An 18,849-nucleotide genomic window follows, 5' to 3' on the forward strand; every position below is an offset into this window, starting at 1 on the left:
ATTAAAGGACCTTTACACTTAATTTGTCCAAATTAAAAATGGAAGCTTTTCTACACAGGTAAGCAAGGAAAGCATGAAACAAAGAAAAAAAAAGCACCAGTACTGGGCACAGTTTGGGCTGTGTCTCTTCTTTGTTGCTAAGAGAAGCTTGCTGCTGCTCTGCTCTTTTCAATTTGACAGGAACACAAGTTCATACAACAGCACACAGGCCTCCATGTTGCCACTTAAACAAGTCTGAACTTCCCTGTGTGAGGCACATGTAAGCTTATAATAATTAAATTTAACAAAAATATACAAGGTTGGAAAGTTGGGAGTGTTGTGTTGGGGAGTGGGGAGGCCTGTTGGGAGAAGAGACAACATCCTCCTTGAAGGAAATAGTCTAAATGTAAAAAGTATTTCTGTAAGTGATGAACAACTTAAAGCAGAACCACCAGTCATGTTAAGATTTAAAACAACAATGTGATAGCTCTCACAGAAAATAAGTATATTGAGAGAAACCTCACCATTTCACATTTTCTTAGTTGTCTACTTTCTAGCTTTCTTCCTATAAGCCCTCTCAAGAATACTATACCTGTAAAGTTTTATCTTTTATTCCTTTGCTTAACAAGCCAAAAAATGTCACAAAAAATGTTTTTTAATTTTAAATTGTCCTTTGTGTAGTAGAAAAAAAGTACTACAGCTGAAATCTCCTGGTATTAATCATTAGGACAAACATTTTAATAGAAACATAACATGATCCCTCCAACAAAAGCATCCCCGAAAGTTATAAACAATGGGTCAAACAGGAAATAATCACATGCTAATGTTCACCTTTACATAAACAATAACTATTCAATTACCAGAATCAAACTGACTTTGGATTTGAGAAAAAAAAAAAAAAAAAAAAACCACCAACCCAAAAAAACCAAAAAAAAAGACCATACAGACTAATTTAGTTTTCACCACAACAAGTAGCAAGAAACGGATGCAATGAAAAAGCTAACATGGGATCTTTTTTCATTTACAGTTAGCTTTTTTATTATCTTCCAAACTGCAGATGGGTACCTATTATCCAGTTTGTTACTTCTGAATCACTCCAGATTAGGGTTGTGCACAAGGCAGAACACCACCACAGAAAACATTAGCCATCTTTGTGTTTTCTGAATAAATTTTTTTTTTCATCTTCTCTATACATTTCAGCATAGGTTTGACTTGCACTGACACACTTTCTACTGCTTATCTTAAGGCTAACATGCATCAGAAAGGGTTTTTTTTTGGGGGGGGGGGGGGCAGGGACAGTGTTTGGGGGTTTCTGTGGCTTGTTCATTTTTTGGGTTCTTTTTCCAAACCATCCCTGTAGGAAGTTGCTTACCTGCTTTGGTAAGGAAACATAGGAGCTGTCACTATATCCAATAGCAGTAAAAAGCTTAGCTTTCTCTTCTGGTGTCATTAGTTCATCAATGGCTAAAAACCAAAAACCCACAAAAACTTTCAGTTTAATTAGTAATGATAAGCATTTTTCCTCCCATTTGTTTTCTACTGTACTTAAGTTCTGCTGACACATTTCTTTGATTCTTCATATTGCACTAAGTTCCATATTGTAAAATAATTTACACAGAAGCAGTCTTCGTACCTGGCATTACATACATAGCACAAAAATCAATATAATTTATATTGGAAGAGTATCTGTAATTCCCAATGATGAAGATAGCTTTGAGGAGTACTACTAGAACAAATCTCTGGTCCAGACAGCAAATCACCAAAATACAGTATTCCAGTTGTCACCTACTACACTACAGCTATAAGCTCCATACTCTTCTCCTTACCAAGGTTCTGATATGCTTATAGCCATTTCAGAAATGTGCCTTATTTGCCAGCTCGATATTCGTTAACAGTAATACTATAAAGATGGAGTAATACTGCATTGCACTGCTTATGCCATACTCTCTCCTTCTGCATAGTAAGAAGCAAAACATACTATAACATTCTTCTTAATGTATATTAAAAACTTAAAGTCTCTACAGAAGTTAGTGCATTCCAGCCTACACCTACTTTCAGGAACAGTTGATTCTTCATCTTCCTTTTTCCTAGACTCTCTTTTACCCCAGAAACCACCAAACCATCCTCCACTTCTTTTTTCTACTTCAGTGTTTTTCTTCTTCAGTAGTTTTTGTCCTGATCTTATTGTCTACAAACCAGACATTAAAATAAATAATTAATAGAATTACTTTTTTTTTCCCTGTAAATAATGCATGTATGTACTCATGTTGAACAGACATTTAACTGATGGACAGCAACACCACCCCGCAAGGGATTAAGAGCACTTTGACTCACCAGAGAGAAGCAAAAAGAGGATCAGGGGTGGGGGGCTTGTGTGTGTGCACGCACACAGGTGTGTGAAAAGAAGCATGTGTTACTTTTACTTCGGATGGCCTTTTTCTACACATTTCACTAGCGTTTAGACTACAAAAAGGCAGGAACCACATGAAAAGACAGTATTTTAAGAGGATACAAGAAGCAATTATATTCCTTAAATCTAGTAGTAACAAACCTGAAGACTGATCCTGTACCACAACGTATATTTAAAACTTTTAATTTGTACTCAGGCTTTCACTTTGCATTTTAAACATCAAGGTCTGACCACAAACATCTCAAAAATAAGAAGCGTTGTTATTATTTTTTCAATCTTCATTTTACATACATTCTGGATGTGTAGACAAACACCGAGGCTACATTGGCATGACCAGTAATTATATGATACAACTACAGAGGTTAATATTCATGTTAGGAATATAGCTACCACTAGCACGCTTCTCTCAAGACGACTATTCTGAGCTTGCCCTTAGCGTGCTAGGTGTTTTTGATCTTAACTGCAGATACAACACTTTTCATAATGTTATAACATGCAACTCCTTGTTAAGTGTCACAAATTATTTCCAAAATAAAATGCAGCTGGACACTTCATCTACCTTTTAACAATTCTCTCAGAGTTGTCTTTTAATTAGATTGGCTGTCCCCTAAAAAGAGAGTACCTAAAGGTGTAGGTAGGATGGGAACAGCTGTACATGTTTGATCTTGAAGAGCTGCAGAACCAGTCTTGAAATGATAGAAGTCAAAGGAATAAAAGAACCATTAAATGATCACCCTTAGACAATTGCCTGAATGGTACAAAGTGGGTAGCAGTAATACTGTGCACACACACTGGTAGGTTTTTGGAACTGGTTTCCAGTTTGGAAATTCACTTACTCCTGTCCTGGAAGGATGGGAAACTTGCCTTCCCAACTCCCTAGCCTATCATACTCATCAGCACAAATTTTTTCAAGATACTTTCATGACAGAACCATCCTATCTGAAGTGTTACAATATTGTTGAACAAAAATTATTTCTTACCTCAACTTGTGCTTGTTGTCTTGCTAAGATTATATTGAAGACATCAAGCTTTCTTTCTAGGTCCTGTAAAAATGTATGATGAAATCATTTGCCTCAAACACATTTAGGAAAGGCTCACCACTACAAATTCTCCACCAGCTCCTTCATATTTACCACTCTGATTTCTTTCTAGACCTATTCTTTTCTTTCAAAGGTATGCCCTCACCCAGAAGTTCACTAGAAGATGAAACTTGATGTTAGGCAGTCTAATTTTTTTTTTTAAATAGATTAATCTTGCACTTCATTAAATGCATCCAAGTTGCTTAATCCAGAATCAAAAAGGGTTTATTTAAATGGCACTTTACTGGTATTTTCTTTCTTTCCACAACGGATTACACTGAACTTCAGATTAAAATGGTATTTCCACAGAACTCTTGTGCTCTTATAAAACCATGAACCTTGATTACTGTCACGTATATTTAAAAGAATTACGTAATAGAGGGACCAAAACATACTTTCTGCAAAGAGAAAAAACACATACCTGAATTTGCCTCTGTGTTTCTTCTGACAGTTTACTCTGTGTCAGCTTGTTCTTGTACATATTTTTGTAACTCTTCAGAAGCTGCCTATGCTGTTTTATGTTACTCCATGACCACATGCGAGTGTATCTTTTGATGTGAACTTCAAGAACACTGTTACCTGCGTATTTCCACCTACAACAATTCCACACTTGTGAGCAACTTTCCATTTCATTTGTGCATTAGAACTTAAAAGTTGCAGAGGTAGTTTATTAATATGCAAACACTTTGTTTACCACTTACCATTTGAGTAACTTTGTTTATAAAAATTTTAATGGTTTCAACATCACTTTTGAAAAATGGACTGAGAGCTTATACTTAATGCCTGAAGAACTATAAATCTGCATTCTGTATTGACTTCTGCATGCTTGCAAATTTGGACTGTAAGAGCATTAAGTGCACTTAAGCACTTTGAGAATCAGTATCAGTACTTAGAAAAAATCCACAAAAACGTGTATCAGCTCAAAACTTTAAAAATTACAGTTGACGTATATGTTTCGCTTGTAATACATTTGCTGATTTTCTTTAGTCTTTCTAAAATTATATCCTAACTTCTAGAGAGAGCATCAGCATTTTCTTCAGAGATTTTGGGGCATCAGGGTTAGATTTGCAAGTCAGATTTTCATCACTTGGTTCTTTCGCATGTTCTCTTCTGCAAGCCTTTTCTACTTGGCTAAGCAAAGCTCTGTGAAAGTTATAATGATATATGTGATCTAGTTTTAAAGCTACATTTAACCACAAAGAAGAATGAAGAGACTGAAGAGGACTCCAGCATCTCCCAAAGAATGCACGAACATACACAGCTTACCATTGTCTGGCATTTTTATGGAGAGAGACGTTTGGCCTAAATCTTCTGTATGGTGCATTGCGAACCATGTAATCTATGGACTCCAGAAGGTCTATCATGCTGAGGTACTAAACACAGAAAAACAAGTTTCTTAGCAGAGGTTCAGATTTTTGTTGCATGCAGTCCTTAAAGTACATGTATACTATGGTCTTTAGTTTTCCCCAAACTATACAGACATTTTCCTTAGTATGTAAAAGTGGACCAACTATACCCATTGCTCTCAAAGGACACCACGGTATGAACTTCTGGTTTCCTTGACAAACAAAAACAATTTGTATTTCTGTTAGCCTGCTCAGCACAAAGTCTCAAGCTTTCTCAAACCAACCATATTCTCTTCATTTGTAAATACCCAGTTTCCCCAGTTTTAGAACTGCCTTTGCATTAGGTAACCTTACTGGTACTGTTCTGAACTCAGATTACATTCTGATATCAATAAGAGCTAAAAAGCTATCTAGCAAACTAACTGTAAATTATCACTGAATAAACGAAAACACTAACATTGCTAGGGAACTAAAAGAGCTCCTTGATAATTCAGTAGGCTTTGTTGCCAAAGCCAGTATACTCCATTCGTTCCCACCCATGCTTGTACCTTGACATCTCTGCAGTTAATTGTTGGCTTATAGTTTTATAAGATAAGGGCTATTCGTAAGAATGATTCCATTCTCCATGTGAAAGGAATGCTCTGAATACAGATCAGATGGTCCCCAGAGGGTCCACAGATAACAGTGTCAGAGTGTCAGGATCTAGCACCAGGAAGTGACTGTTACGCAAAGGGGAAATGATCCTACACTTTTCCCACAGTTACTGCTAAACAGTTTAGACAGTCTACTTGCCCATAAGCAGAAAATTCCCAAAGAAGAATGTTTTCCAACAAAAAAATCCTACAGTTCATCACAAACTCTGAAATAGGCGATAATGGATACCAAGCCAACTTACCTGTGGCTTAGTGAATTCAATGACAATTCTCTGTACTTCTACATTACAATCAAGCTTGGGAGTTTTTAGTTCTACTTCTGCATATGGGTTGATATACAGTCTTGCAGAGGCTGATACTGGTCTAAAAACTTAAAAAATAAAAACATTGAGATTAATTTTATGTTTACTATTAAAAGTATGGGAAGCAATCTTAAAGTACTTATTTCCACTATCTGATATATCCACCACTTTGTACTGATGTGTATGCTCAAGACCCACAGAATCAGGATGAAATTCTTACCAAAAATTAAGATAGCCCAGCAGCAGTCAAAAAGCATACAAGCTCTAATATGTTCTATTATGTTTAGTTTTTTGTAAAATAAAGTTAGTATGGGCACACCTGCATGATCAGGTCAGGCTGTTGTATGATAACATGCTCAGAACAGTTTATATTCACTCATTCCTAGCTTACTTACTATACTGGTAGTCTTGAGGCTGGTTACCACTACAAGGAATTCCTCTTTTCAGCTGATCCTGTAAAGGAATACAATACTGTCTAGCAGTTGCTGAAGAGCATTACTTGTTAACAGTCCTCTAAGCTTTGAGTAGACCAACTTAAGTTCACAGGTATTTTGCAAGGGCCTCCTCCCCCTAAATGGGAAAGCTAATATAGCACAGGGACTTAAGAGTGAAGGATTTAAATACACCAGATTAAAAAGAATTCTAAGTTTCTCACATCAAGTGGAAGGTTAGCACAGTTTTTTTCAACCTCTGTCTAAATCTTGCAATAACAACTAATGTGTGTTAATTTAGAAACATATAGCTCATGTGTACACTCAAACACGTAGCATATTAGATCAAGCATTTGTTTTTAAACTCCTTGAAGGTACCAGGAGCATCTATTCATATTCTACCCTTCCTCATTTTTAGCACATAAGGAGGCCACTTGAGTCTTCTGGTATTCTGCAGGTATGAGAGGAATTGAAAACAGAAAGAAGTCAGGAAAATAACAGAACGGCCCAAGAGGCCTGAGAAATATCATGTAGAACAGAGTCTTAATTCAAAATTAGGTCTGTCTGATGCTGTAATTCTTAGGCAATTTATTGAGAATGCTATATTCATGCGCAAACATTTTATCTAGTTTCAGAATTGCAATGGCACAATCAGTTATAGCAGGAGGCCTGCTTTTAGGAAGATGTACATATTGGCTATTACATGAAGGCAGATGAACTGCCTGTTCCCATTATATTTTATAAAGACTATCAATATTAAGATTTGTTTTTACAAGGAAAATATTTTGTAACTACAAATTTCTTCAAACTAATCCTTTTCCCTGTTCCTTATTTAAAAACTGGTTTGTATTTTATAAAAGGAACACTTTCTCATTAAAAATATTTGTATTTCAACCTATTTCCTGTCTGCTAATCTACATTAATAAAAGCTAAACTTCTATGAGATTAAGTATAAAACAGCTAATCTTACAAGCAGCCATATACTCATGTTATTTAAATATGAAGACTGTTGTATGAAAGTAACAGATTGCTACAGATTACAAAGCTTATTCTTACTACAACACAGACCAATTAGCTACTACGATAGATCTGATTTCCTGATAATGCTGCTTAAAATTAAGACTGAAACAGCCTGTCTAGATGGAAGACCTAGCTTTCCAGGAAACAAGCTACACTAAAAGTTACATATAAAATGTATTCAGGTATTTAATACAGATAATGTTACTAAATAAGACATGTTATAGGCTATTTGTTCAGTTCCTGTATTGATTTATAAATTCTGAAGCAGAGTAGGCACAAGGACACAAAGACGACTAATCACAATTGACAAATTTAAACTAACAGAAGTCAAACGGCCAAAAGATGAAAAAATCCAAATAATGGAGATGATGCCAGTATGCAAAGTGATACTAGTATACAGCACCAAAATTGCTAAGGATTTCAAGAATGGAAAAACTGCAAGTGGTGAGATGCTTCAAGTTAACAGGTGGTCAGAATACTGGATACTATTTGCTACACTGGAATTGCTCTGCCTCAGCACTCAAAGAAACAGGCTTTGGAAACAGGCAACTTCCTTTTACAGTCATGGAGGGCAAAATTCCCAGTTCTTTCAGAAAGAACCTGTTAAAAACTTGCTTGATGATGGAATAGAAAGTGGAACTTCCTGATACATAAAACTTAAGTTCAACAAAACCACACCAGCACCTTCACTTGCAGCTTAGTCAATAGTAAGTTGAAGTTTCCTTGAAAAGGACTGAGATGTAAACTGCCAGACAGCATCAGGTAAGCCCACAAAGCCATCTGTCCACAAGCATGTAAAGGACTGATTCACAAAGGATCTTTCCAACAGTGCTAGAAGAACACATTTGAAGCACTAAGACTTTTGCTGCTGTCAATTCAAACTGTATATTGGTTTGTGTTGTGTTTACATTTCACTTCAGACTGAGATACAACAGAGAAAACATCCACAGACAAGTAATTCTGAAGACTCCATAGCTAAAGTAACTTAAAACTTATATTAAAAATACATAAGCATTTCTGCTGAACTAAAGAGGCAGAAGTGGGAGCACTCTGAGGAAATTTAGCTTTTTAAAAGAATAAAGCAATAGACTAGACAGGAAGAGAAATAAACATATTCATAATATCTTCTACATACAGTGAATTTACACCCCAATTCTGAGACAATAAACAGTGTGCTACAAGGGCAACCAGAACAAAAATAAAAGGACTTAGGTTTTAAGTTACACATAACAGTCAAGATTCAAAGAATACTAAACAACTGGCTGGTTTTGACCAGCCAGTCAACACTTCACAGTTTTGATTCAACCTTCCATGCTAGCACCAAGCTCGCCAGGTTAAGCGCGTATTTTGTTAAGGAAAGAATAAAACAAAAATAAAGATACCTGTAAGAGATGAGCACAAAAGAATAAAAAAGGAAACAAGTGATTGTACAAGGACACACAGAACACCTGTATAACCTTTATAAACATAATAGGTCAAAAATGTACCATTTTTACACAGAGGTCACTTATTCACACCAGAAATAGAATGCAGATATACAGACAGCATATACTGCACATCTGACCTCCTCCACATTAAAACAAAATGAGATTCAGACAAACTAACAACAGTAGACAGATGTCCACTACTCCAAGCAAACTGACTTGTTTTCATAATCCATTCTAAAGTTTACTTTAAGAACCTAAGATATTCAATAATGTACTACCCAAAAGCTCACCAGAATAACTGTTTCTCATTACCTAAAAATGAGCTCTTTTAACAACACGAAGCAGCCATCCAAAATAAACTTCTTAACAGTAATGGTGCTTTTGCAACTCAGAAGCCCTCAGCTGTCATACAGAAAGAGGATGTGTGCCCTCAGCCACAATTTATGTCTATATAAACGCCCTATTCATACTGCCAAAGTTCCCAGTTCCTCTTCTGGGAGAGTAAGACTTAGAGGGTAACACACCAATGAAATGAAAGCAAAACAAGTACTTCACACACTAATAATATTACAAGTTGCAGTATGCCACTACTCATCTAGCTAGCAGCAACCCAAAACACAGCATCCAGGAAGCCCACACACACAAATTTGAATTTATTCTTTCCCTGGAATTAACATTTTAAGATATCTGCCCCTCATTTTGTCTTCATTTACCCTCACTGCCCTCAAACTGGAGCATCATCATTTATTCCTCTAGTTTCTACACCACCTGAGTTAGCTTCACCAAGTTGGAAAAAAATATTTCCAGCATCATCTTTTCCATACAGTCTACCTTAATTATGTTCCACCTGACCTCATTTTCAAAAAGTCTTCATTATTCAGTCCTACTGTGCATTCCACATTTAAAGCTGTGACCCTCTCCTGTTTGTCAAGCATAGCATACTCACTTACCCATATATATAACTTATTCTACTAAAGCTCTTCAAAATTTTGCCAAAGATCCTTCCAATAATAATAAGGGTTGCTATCTTAAAGAACTACTACATCAGCCTCTCAATTTTTTGTGTCTTCGTTTAGGTATAACAATGGGTAACTACCTAAGCTTTGGTTTATTAAAAAGCAAAGAAAACTTTTTTTTTTCTTTTTTTTTTTTTTTTTAAATCTGGTTTTTCTATCTGGCTTCTTTCTATTGGTTAATTTCAGCCACGCAGCTTAGGTCATCTGGATAGCATGTGATATAAGTTTCTGTTCTGATAAAGATCTAATATTCTGAATTTTTATTAATTTTATGCTTATTTACTATCTCAATATTCCCTTTTTCATTACGGTAGCTATGTAATAGCTCACATAGCCCAGATATTTAGTACAGTACTGGCTAAACCGCGTGAAGTCAAGATGAATATGCCAATAGAACATGATTTTACAGACACAGTTTCTGACCATTTCTAAAACCTACAGGGGTTAATAACATATGAAGTTCACAAAAAAAAATATTAGCTATCAATGGTGCAATAGATTAACATATGACCCTGATATCAGAATACAGTTGACCATAAGTGTGAGGAGTGGGGTGGAAATTAGTATAGCATAGTTTTGAATACCACAACAGCTATAGAATATAGTACTGTTTAATGCATTTTCTTCTACGTTACCAGTATTTGTTCACGGGAGCCATGATAATACATTTTGCTGTGTACGTTCCAATAAGCACTGAGGCTGTCCAGGCACAAAAGCTGCACAGGAAAGAAAACATTCAACAGATTTCATACTCAGTATTCAACTCATCCTATAAACTCAGCTTTCCATTTGTGAAAACGGAAAACAAGTGAAAACAGACCAGACAGAAAATCCACCATTAGCATTGAGACATATTTAATCTTATAATACTATTTTTGAAGTGAAAATTGAATTGCTAAAAAGCATGTTCTTATAGGACACAAGCTCATGCACACCTGTTAAATACAACTCTGGATTGCAGGGGCGAGGGTTCACAAAACCAATGTTCAGCATAATAAAGAAGCCAGGACTATCATACCCTTCTTATATCACTCCTATAATTTCTTAGATCTTTGCATACTCCTTTCAGCATGGGGTTAGGCGGCAGGGAGAACAGAGAGACCGCTTAGGTACCAGAATCCCAATTACATTAGGCGTACAAACTAGAGTAGGAAATGGCAAATTCAAAAAGTATTTGAAATCATAGTTACCCTGCAGACTTGTCATATAATGCATTTAATGAGGCGATGAGTGGTTGCATTTAAAGGAAGTTATTTAAATCATAGAATTGAAAGGTATGCCTTACATAAAGCCAGTTATTTGTACTCTACTTCTGTTTAAACACACAGCAAAATCAAGAAAAACAGGAAAATTTGCAATGCAAACTATTTTTCCAATTTTTATTTAGAACCCCAGATTACTTCTCTCCAAGATCAGTTCCCCTCTTCACTTGTCTAGGAAAATAAAATAAATAAATAAATAAAAGAACACTACACATTACCTTGTATATTATTTTTGCAGCTTCATTCAGAATAGAAGGTGTCCAGTTCTCATTTGTTGTCTAAAAGTTCAAAGCAATAAAAATCATTCTGTGCATCTTATTTAACACATTTGCAGTTTTATCCTATACTTTCAAGCACAGAATGCATCATTTCGGTGCTACGTGATTACAGAAGCCAGTTTCTCTAGACTGCATACACACAAGTCAAAATCCAATACAAAATTTGTCAGTTTGTTTTGATTTTCAACTCCTTATCCTACCCATAAAATCCTTAACCTCTAAGGAAAACAAGGGTTAGCTGAAATTTTCTCCCCCAGTTTCTCAAAAGGCCTGGCAAAATACCACATTCTTTATCATCATGATGTAATGTTTGCCCTAATTTAATTATTAGGCCTGGAAATAACCTGCCCTATGAAAGTAAACATATTCAGTTTTAAAGATCACTTGGATCTTAAGAACAAATCACTAGTCTCAGAAAGTGTGACGTGCCTCAATTGTCTTCCCTTTTGCTTGCACAAACTTCAAGTACTATTTACATGAATGACAGATTGTCTTCGCTTCCAGCTGTATGCATACTTTCATTACATCATCTTAATACATTACTTTTACTTTCTGGTACTCCAAAGACAAGTAAATGGAAAACACAAGAACACGCATGCACACACACATTACCAGTAAACTAAGCTCGCCCAATGTCATTCCCAAGGAAATCGGACACTGTGGATCCGTGATCTACAAAAACAGAAAAATAACATCTCTTTATTTCTCTTGCTGCAAATAGAAATGTATCATTTAATTGAAGTTGATTGAAATCCTGAGCTGTTTTGAGCATCTTCCTTTGCTTAATTTTTCTACCTGAAGCATTCTTGGAACCCCCTAAGTTGGATCAAAACTAACATGGCTGTAGCATAAAGATTTAGGACTTCAATTCAAGCTGAAAATTTCCTTTTGGCTTCTAAAATCCCCATACAGGAAAGAACTAAGAACTACAGAGTACCACATCTCAGTCAGCTTTATCATTCTGTGACTTCCATCCCTCACACCTTTTTAAATTTAGTGTCTCTGAAAAGTTCCAAAATAGGTTTGAGAAATACTCTATATCCAACACTTTGCTTTTACATTCAATTATCTCATCACAAACCACTTCATCATTTTCCTAAAGGAAGTAGGCTAGAGTAACAGCAGTTTTGTTCATATAAACATTCTCATTTATCAATTAAGTGTTTTCAAGTATTTGCCTTCTGACTTATCTGAAACTCCAGCAGTTTCTGCCATTCTGGACTTTACCCAGGACACTGAAAAATCCTGTACATCAACTACACACACTAACATCTGACAAACAGCCACCATCCACTTTTAGTGAGCAAGGCACCACTGGACAAGGCAAAAAAAGAGAACAGCTATTTCACATACCAAAAATATTTCTGGCTTTCGGTCATATCTGTAGTACTTCATTTGAAGTGGTGCAAAAGAAACCACAGCAACTTTTTCAAGGTGCCAGGTAACAGTTTCCCTCTGTGGACTAGACAATCATGACTGCACTGGAGTCCAATTTAAAATGAGGAGATTATGTTCCCGATACTTACATCATCTTCGTATTTAACGTGAATGCCTGTGATTTTGACTTGCACATTTTTTATAACTTGAGTTGCAAGCTTTTCTAAGAAAGTATCTTTCTTCTCCTCCTTTGGTTTGTCTAAAACAATAATTTTTAAAAGACAGCATTCAGTATAGTAATTGCATCTTGAGTTTAACCACACCAACAGCTATACTAATGTAAATTTAATGTTTACTCTAACATCAGTACTTAACATTTAAGTTTTCACTTGTTTAGGTTACGTATTTGCATTTTTTCATTTTCTGTATGTCAATATTCTGAAGATGTGATGTTAGATGTGTGTGCACAACACATCAATAAGAAAATTTGTCTAAGTTTCAGCCAAAACAGTTTAGCTTACAGTAAGTTCTTGTTTAATATACCTCTCCCCACTCCTTCCAAGGTAAAAGGTTCTCTTTAGAGTCCCTCAGCAGTTAACTGGGGGTTTCAACAAACAAATAAGTAAGACTGTGTAATTTAGCACAAAATACCCTTGAATAATCAGGTGAAGATGATACTTGCACACCAAGAGACCAGTCCATTAGAGCCCTTCATACAACACTGCCTGAGAAAGTTAAAAAGCTGGCATACCATAAGCAAAACCAAACAGTTACTCTGAAATATTCCATTTCTTCCATACCGGACTCATACTGTGACCATTTAAGCTAGGTCCATATCAGATGTTGCTATACCACATAGCGATACTTATGCTGAACAAGACAGAGTAGCAGAAGTTGCATACCCGCAGAAGTTCAGCATTCCACCCAAGACAAATGTACACATGCCAAGGTGAGGGGGGGGGGGAATATTTACAATCCCTCATTACTTAATGATGTAACTCTAAAAGTATTACCTCAGACTGAGCATCTTAACATTTTACCTAAAATATGGCTAGGTGAGCTGCTTGCTCTCTAGCTATCTTTCCAGACTACCTTGTCTTGTTCAATATCCACCTTACAAAGTGGCTGTCCCAGCAAATGGCACTAATCAGCATACCAAGCTTGCACATTTTTGTTGGAAATGCTACGCATGGCTCAAGCTGAAGAAACAGTCATGGCCATCCAAGTCGAGAGAAGTAAGGACTACAGGTTTTGACTAAGTTTAGGGTTGAGCTTCAAGTTTGACTTCTCTGCTTACTTTAACTGTTTGTATCTTTTTAAATATGGAATGCACACTGAACACCACAGATACATAACTTTATACATTTTGCTATAAAAATTAGGAGTATTTTTCTTAAGTTCTAAGAGAGGTTCAAGAGATTCCTTTAAAAACAAAAAGACTTCGCTATTGAATGTGATATAACACTATTTTAGTCAAAAGAGCATTTGATTTTAAGTAAAAAAAAAATCAGTCAGGAACTCAGAAGAAACCAAAACGTTATACCACTTTTACATGCAACTCACATTTCCTCCTATTAATCGTTTCTTCACAACTCCCACTCCCTATTAACAGCATCCAACACAATACTAATAAAGAAAAAAAAAGGGCAGAAGTGCTTATCGAAGCTTCATGACCTTAATGGGTTGCCTGCTTGCACTTGAAAGTTTTTCCAGACAGATGCAGCTACTAGCAGCAATAAAAGTTTGATACCTTACAAAGTTTATCTAGGGTCCCCACAAAGGTTTTACTCCAATTACAAGTCTATGCTGCAGCTTCCTCCAAGACCAAATACATAACAATACAACCACATGGGATATGGCGACCCATTCTTAGTCACATGCTAATACTGAAAACCTGCATGATTTGGTACTTATGGACAATGATTATCTTCTTGGGGAAAAAACCATCAATTTCATTGCTGTTAAAATACCAGTCATAAAACTATGCTAGCTATTTAGAACAGAAGCTTAAAAGTGCTTAAAAAGACTGTTTACTGCTATATCATCAGTATAGTATCACATTTACTTTACATAGCTGCTACTGGAATATTACAAATATCAGAAAAACAGGTATCTCTTCCACGTGCAGTTTTTCAAACACAGTGAAGTGCCACTAATCAGCCTACCAAACGTGCACATTTTTGTTGGAAATGCACAGATAGCTCAAGTTGAATAAACAAGTACAGCTATCCAAGTAGAGAGAAACAAGGACTCTTCAGTCTTATTGGATCCAGAGAATAGACAAAAAGAAAAAAAGAGCTCTCTCCAATTTACATCCTCTCTTTCAAACAGGAGAAAAAAGGTATCAGTGGGTGTATATCCATGACTAAGAAAAACTAATCCAAACAGAAAGCAAAAAAAAGTATTTTAAAATGTTAAAAGCCATAATTTTTACCCACCTTTTGAGTGATCATGACCTTTAAAGGGTCTCTTAAAATGCTTTTTATACTTTTTACGCTTACGTCCTTTTTCAGTGCAAGCAATTTTTTGGGAAAAGGATAAAATTCAAGTTAGTAAAGCAGAAATGTAAGAAAGCATAAGAAAAGATGAAAGTAAGTTTAGCTTGTCTTAAAGCAGAATGCCTTAGTAAGGTCTCATTAAAAGCTTTTAAAGAATTTCAGATCTGTTAAGGAAGCATTCAGCTACTTCTCATAGCACAGAGCCTTATTTTTCATCATTTATGTATACCTAAATTCACTTAAGCCCAAGTAGACTAAGCAGCCAGTAAAAACTTTAGATTAAGTATCCAAATTTCTACTGAATCAATTGTCCTGCCAATTGTAAGGTCAAGGCATTTAACCGAGCTTTCATATATTCCTTATGCAACATCTCAAGAGTTCAAGGAATTACAAATAATCACCAGGCTTCTCAGCAAATACATACCCAGACTTCTTTACAAGTGCACTGTATAGCATAATTCCAGATCACTTATGTACAAAAGGGAGCTAAAAACAGAGCCATGATTGCTTATTAGAAACCTTGATGAATAAGTTTTTCTGTAATCCAAGTGTTTGGTTTTTATTTAATGACCTCAGGCAAAGGTGTAATTGTCATAACTGAACAGTTAGTAATACACACATGGGGAAAAAAAAAGTATGGAAGTTTAAATCCAGAAGAGGCTTCTACAATACAAGAGCGTAACTTCCACGTTAAGATATTTGACATGTACGAGGAAATCCAAAGAGCACTTTTCAATATGATTCTCAAGCAATCAACCGTATGGTATTAAAGTGATCTGAAAGAACAATAACTAACTGCAAACAAGGCATACAAAAATGATGACTCTTTAAAAGCTTTATATGAAATTCAATTTTACTATTTACACACAAATTACGACCCACACAATCACAACCATTTCATGAATAAAATTAATGCTCATATATTTCCATATTTCTATGGCGAGTTGCATTATTTCCTTCCCCTCTCTGGCCACATAGGGGAAAACAACTCAGCAATAGGGCTGCCTATGCTTAACTTTAAGAAGTTGTAGCATGAGAAGTGTGTATCCCACTAAAGCAAGAAGGAAGCAAGTACAACAGCATATTTAACTCTGTGGAACTTTATGTAATTTGCATGCCTGTTCAAACAAAGGAGAAGGAAGTGCCTGCCAAGATTTCAACCTGTCTTGCAGGTAAGGTGATCACCCTACAAATAACAAAAAGGAAAAACTATGCCAAAGATAAACAATGTTTTCTTTTGGATAGTTCCTTTTAACAGTACAAGTAATCATCTATAAATGATATTTTAAAAAGAGAGCTTCCTTCACTTACTGTTGAATTTGTAGTTCTCAGGCTTTCACTCCCATGTATGACAAAACTAAGGCAACATGGTTTTCTTCTTGATTACTTGCATCCATTACTATGGAGACACTAAATGTATGATTTTAAGCTCATTCTAAACCTGCGCTCAGATAAAAGCCCACTAAGTAATTTTGGCTAAGAATAAATTTCTGAAAATCTGGTTCAAGAAGATAAATATACAGCAGGTACAACATAATAACAGTTCCTCTGGATTTCAATGGAAACTGTTTCCTTACCTAACTTGAGAGCAATCCAAATAAACAGAAGCAGGGAAAAGCATGCTAAATGCCTTCAATCTGCTGTGGTTCATTTTGCCTGTCCACAGTTTCAAGACAGCCTGAACTTGTGTATCTTAAGCCCAGACACTTTAAGTAAGGATAATTACCCTCTATTCTCAAAACACCTAAAGACAGTGTTTTAAAACTACAGTAGAATGTTGTCAGCATTTTATAACATTCTCGAGCTCAAGATGGTTGATGGAAGTCTTTCTAAATGGTCTCTTAGTCATCTTGAACAGCCACTCAATTAAGACAGGACTAGTCATTACAAGTTTCCACTTGAATCCATAGTCATTAAAATCTAATTTCTAGAACCACCAACATGTGGATGCTTACCAAACAAGTATTGTTTTCTCATTTCTACATTTGGCTGCTTCAGTGGGGATTGTTTTTAAAAATGCAAGCTGCATACCCATCGTGCATGTGCAAAATGTAACTAACGATGCATACCCACCAGGCTTGGTGTCCTTGTATATCAGGCTCTCCAACCCATACAAGGAATCTTGTGAATGAGTGCCTTGGTCCACATGGTAGCAAATAACCAAAAAAATGCATTTTGTTTAAAAGAAGGAAATCAGCTCCAGATTTAATGTTAAGTTTATAAAACCTGTATGACACATTAGTATTTCCATTAGGTATCTGACAGCCTGAGTCAATTCAGAATATCTAGTTTCAAAGATTATCTACATAGGCAAATTATGTGATTTTCATTTTACTTACAACCAGTAAAAGACAAGAGCTGCAAGCTTTAGTCTCCATATATGAGTTTTGATACTGACAGATTTTAATAGCTTAGAAAAAAGAAAATAATGTTTTGTCCACTTTTGTCAGCAGAGCTTGTCATCACTTGCCATCAAACTACACTAACCACACAGTGACATCACCATTTTGCTCAGTATTTGAATAGCATGTCTAAAAAAAATATCCCCAGGACTGTTTATGCCAAGAGACTCTTAAATAAATGCAAGTACAGAATCAATATTCTAAACACATTGAGGTAAGTTGAGTACTAATCAGAAAAGCAAGTACAGCTGCGAATTCATAGACCACAATAAGTTTCTACTCTAGGTATTTCCTAGATTTTCACCAGCTATCATGTGCTCTTAAAAGTCTACAGAAAAAGCTGAATTCCTTAGAAGTTTACAGTGCAGTAGAGCAACCTGAGCCCTAAGACTTCTGTATCTAGCAAAAGCAAGGGATCTGCTCATGCAACTACACAAGTGCTCCTGAGTACAATATTCTAGTACAACACTAGAAACACAAATAGCTACCACTGAGATATGATCACAGAATCATAGAATATCTCAAGTTGGAAAGGACCCATAAGAATCATGCTGCAGTATGACTGAGAGGTTCACTACAGTTTAAAATAATCCAATTTGAATGTTCCTCTAGCTTTTCCTTCACAAGGCTGAAAGTTTAAAACTGCAAAACATGACTAAAATTAATTCTAGTTCTTTCTATATGGAGTTGAGCTACTGAGGTATCATTTTTATACGATTTTTTTTTTCCCAAAGCCTTACAAATGCTGGATGTACTAAGTTTCTTTCAAAAAAAGAACTGTTGCAGGTGCACACACTCACTCTTAATTATAGGAAGTTCCAGAATTGGAATTCCTTAAGCAACGCCCATTAGGTTAAATTCTTCTTGTTACATTATCCCTTCATCCCATTAAAACTGGTGCAAAGAGTAATGGCTGAAGCACTGCTGCTTTACAGTATCCAAGTCCTACATAACCAAGGTTAAACCTCTATGAACATTCCTTTGCCCCAGCATGAAGTAATGGCTGCAAAATTCATTCACTGAAGTTGCCTTAGCTCTCATACAGTTTCTGGCATATTAAAGACAAAAAATATAGCAAGGCTTCTTTCTTCACTGTAAACGGATTGCCAGATTGCTGTTTGAAGGAAACTGCAAATGTACATCTCAAACTAGCAAAGCAGGAACAAGGCAGTAGAGAGTCCTGTAACTGGAAAATTAAATAAGCAAAGAGATTACAATCAAACTATCTTTTTCCAAGTGTTGTAAGCATCACTTCATTTCCAGTAACTTTTCCAAGGCAAATGACTTGCAGCATTACAGGTATCCTAGAGATGCATCTTAAAAATCATTACACTACCCAACAAAAAGGTCTCACTTCAAACAAAACTTC

General features: G+C 35.8%; 1 protein-coding gene across 7 annotated transcripts in view; it reads right to left on the reverse strand.

The window, feature by feature from the left end:
• VPS13C (vacuolar protein sorting 13 homolog C) overlaps positions 1-18,849 on the reverse strand; it is a 106,619-nt gene that overhangs the window by 77,596 nt on the left and 10,174 nt on the right. For 5 of the 7 annotated variants that reach the window (XM_075045478.1, XM_075045475.1, XM_075045480.1 and 2 more), the window contains exons 6-17: positions 17,152-17,214; positions 12,730-12,839; positions 11,816-11,875; positions 11,144-11,203; positions 10,299-10,379; positions 6,165-6,222; positions 5,710-5,837; positions 4,735-4,841; positions 3,890-4,061; positions 3,370-3,432; positions 2,032-2,167; positions 1,352-1,443 (exon numbers count right to left, since the gene is read on the reverse strand). In XM_075045478.1, the coding sequence (XP_074901579.1) occupies positions 1,352-1,443; positions 2,032-2,167; positions 3,370-3,432; positions 3,890-4,061; positions 4,735-4,841; positions 5,710-5,837; positions 6,165-6,222; positions 10,299-10,379; positions 11,144-11,203; positions 11,816-11,875; positions 12,730-12,839; positions 17,152-17,214 (1,130 nt within the window). The other 2 variants (XM_075045476.1, XM_075045481.1) reach the window with 2 other exon arrangements.

Source organism: Buteo buteo, chromosome 13 (assembly GCF_964188355.1).
Source record: "Buteo buteo chromosome 13, bButBut1.hap1.1, whole genome shotgun sequence".
In the NCBI taxonomy this organism is placed as follows: domain Eukaryota; kingdom Metazoa; phylum Chordata; class Aves; order Accipitriformes; family Accipitridae; genus Buteo; species Buteo buteo.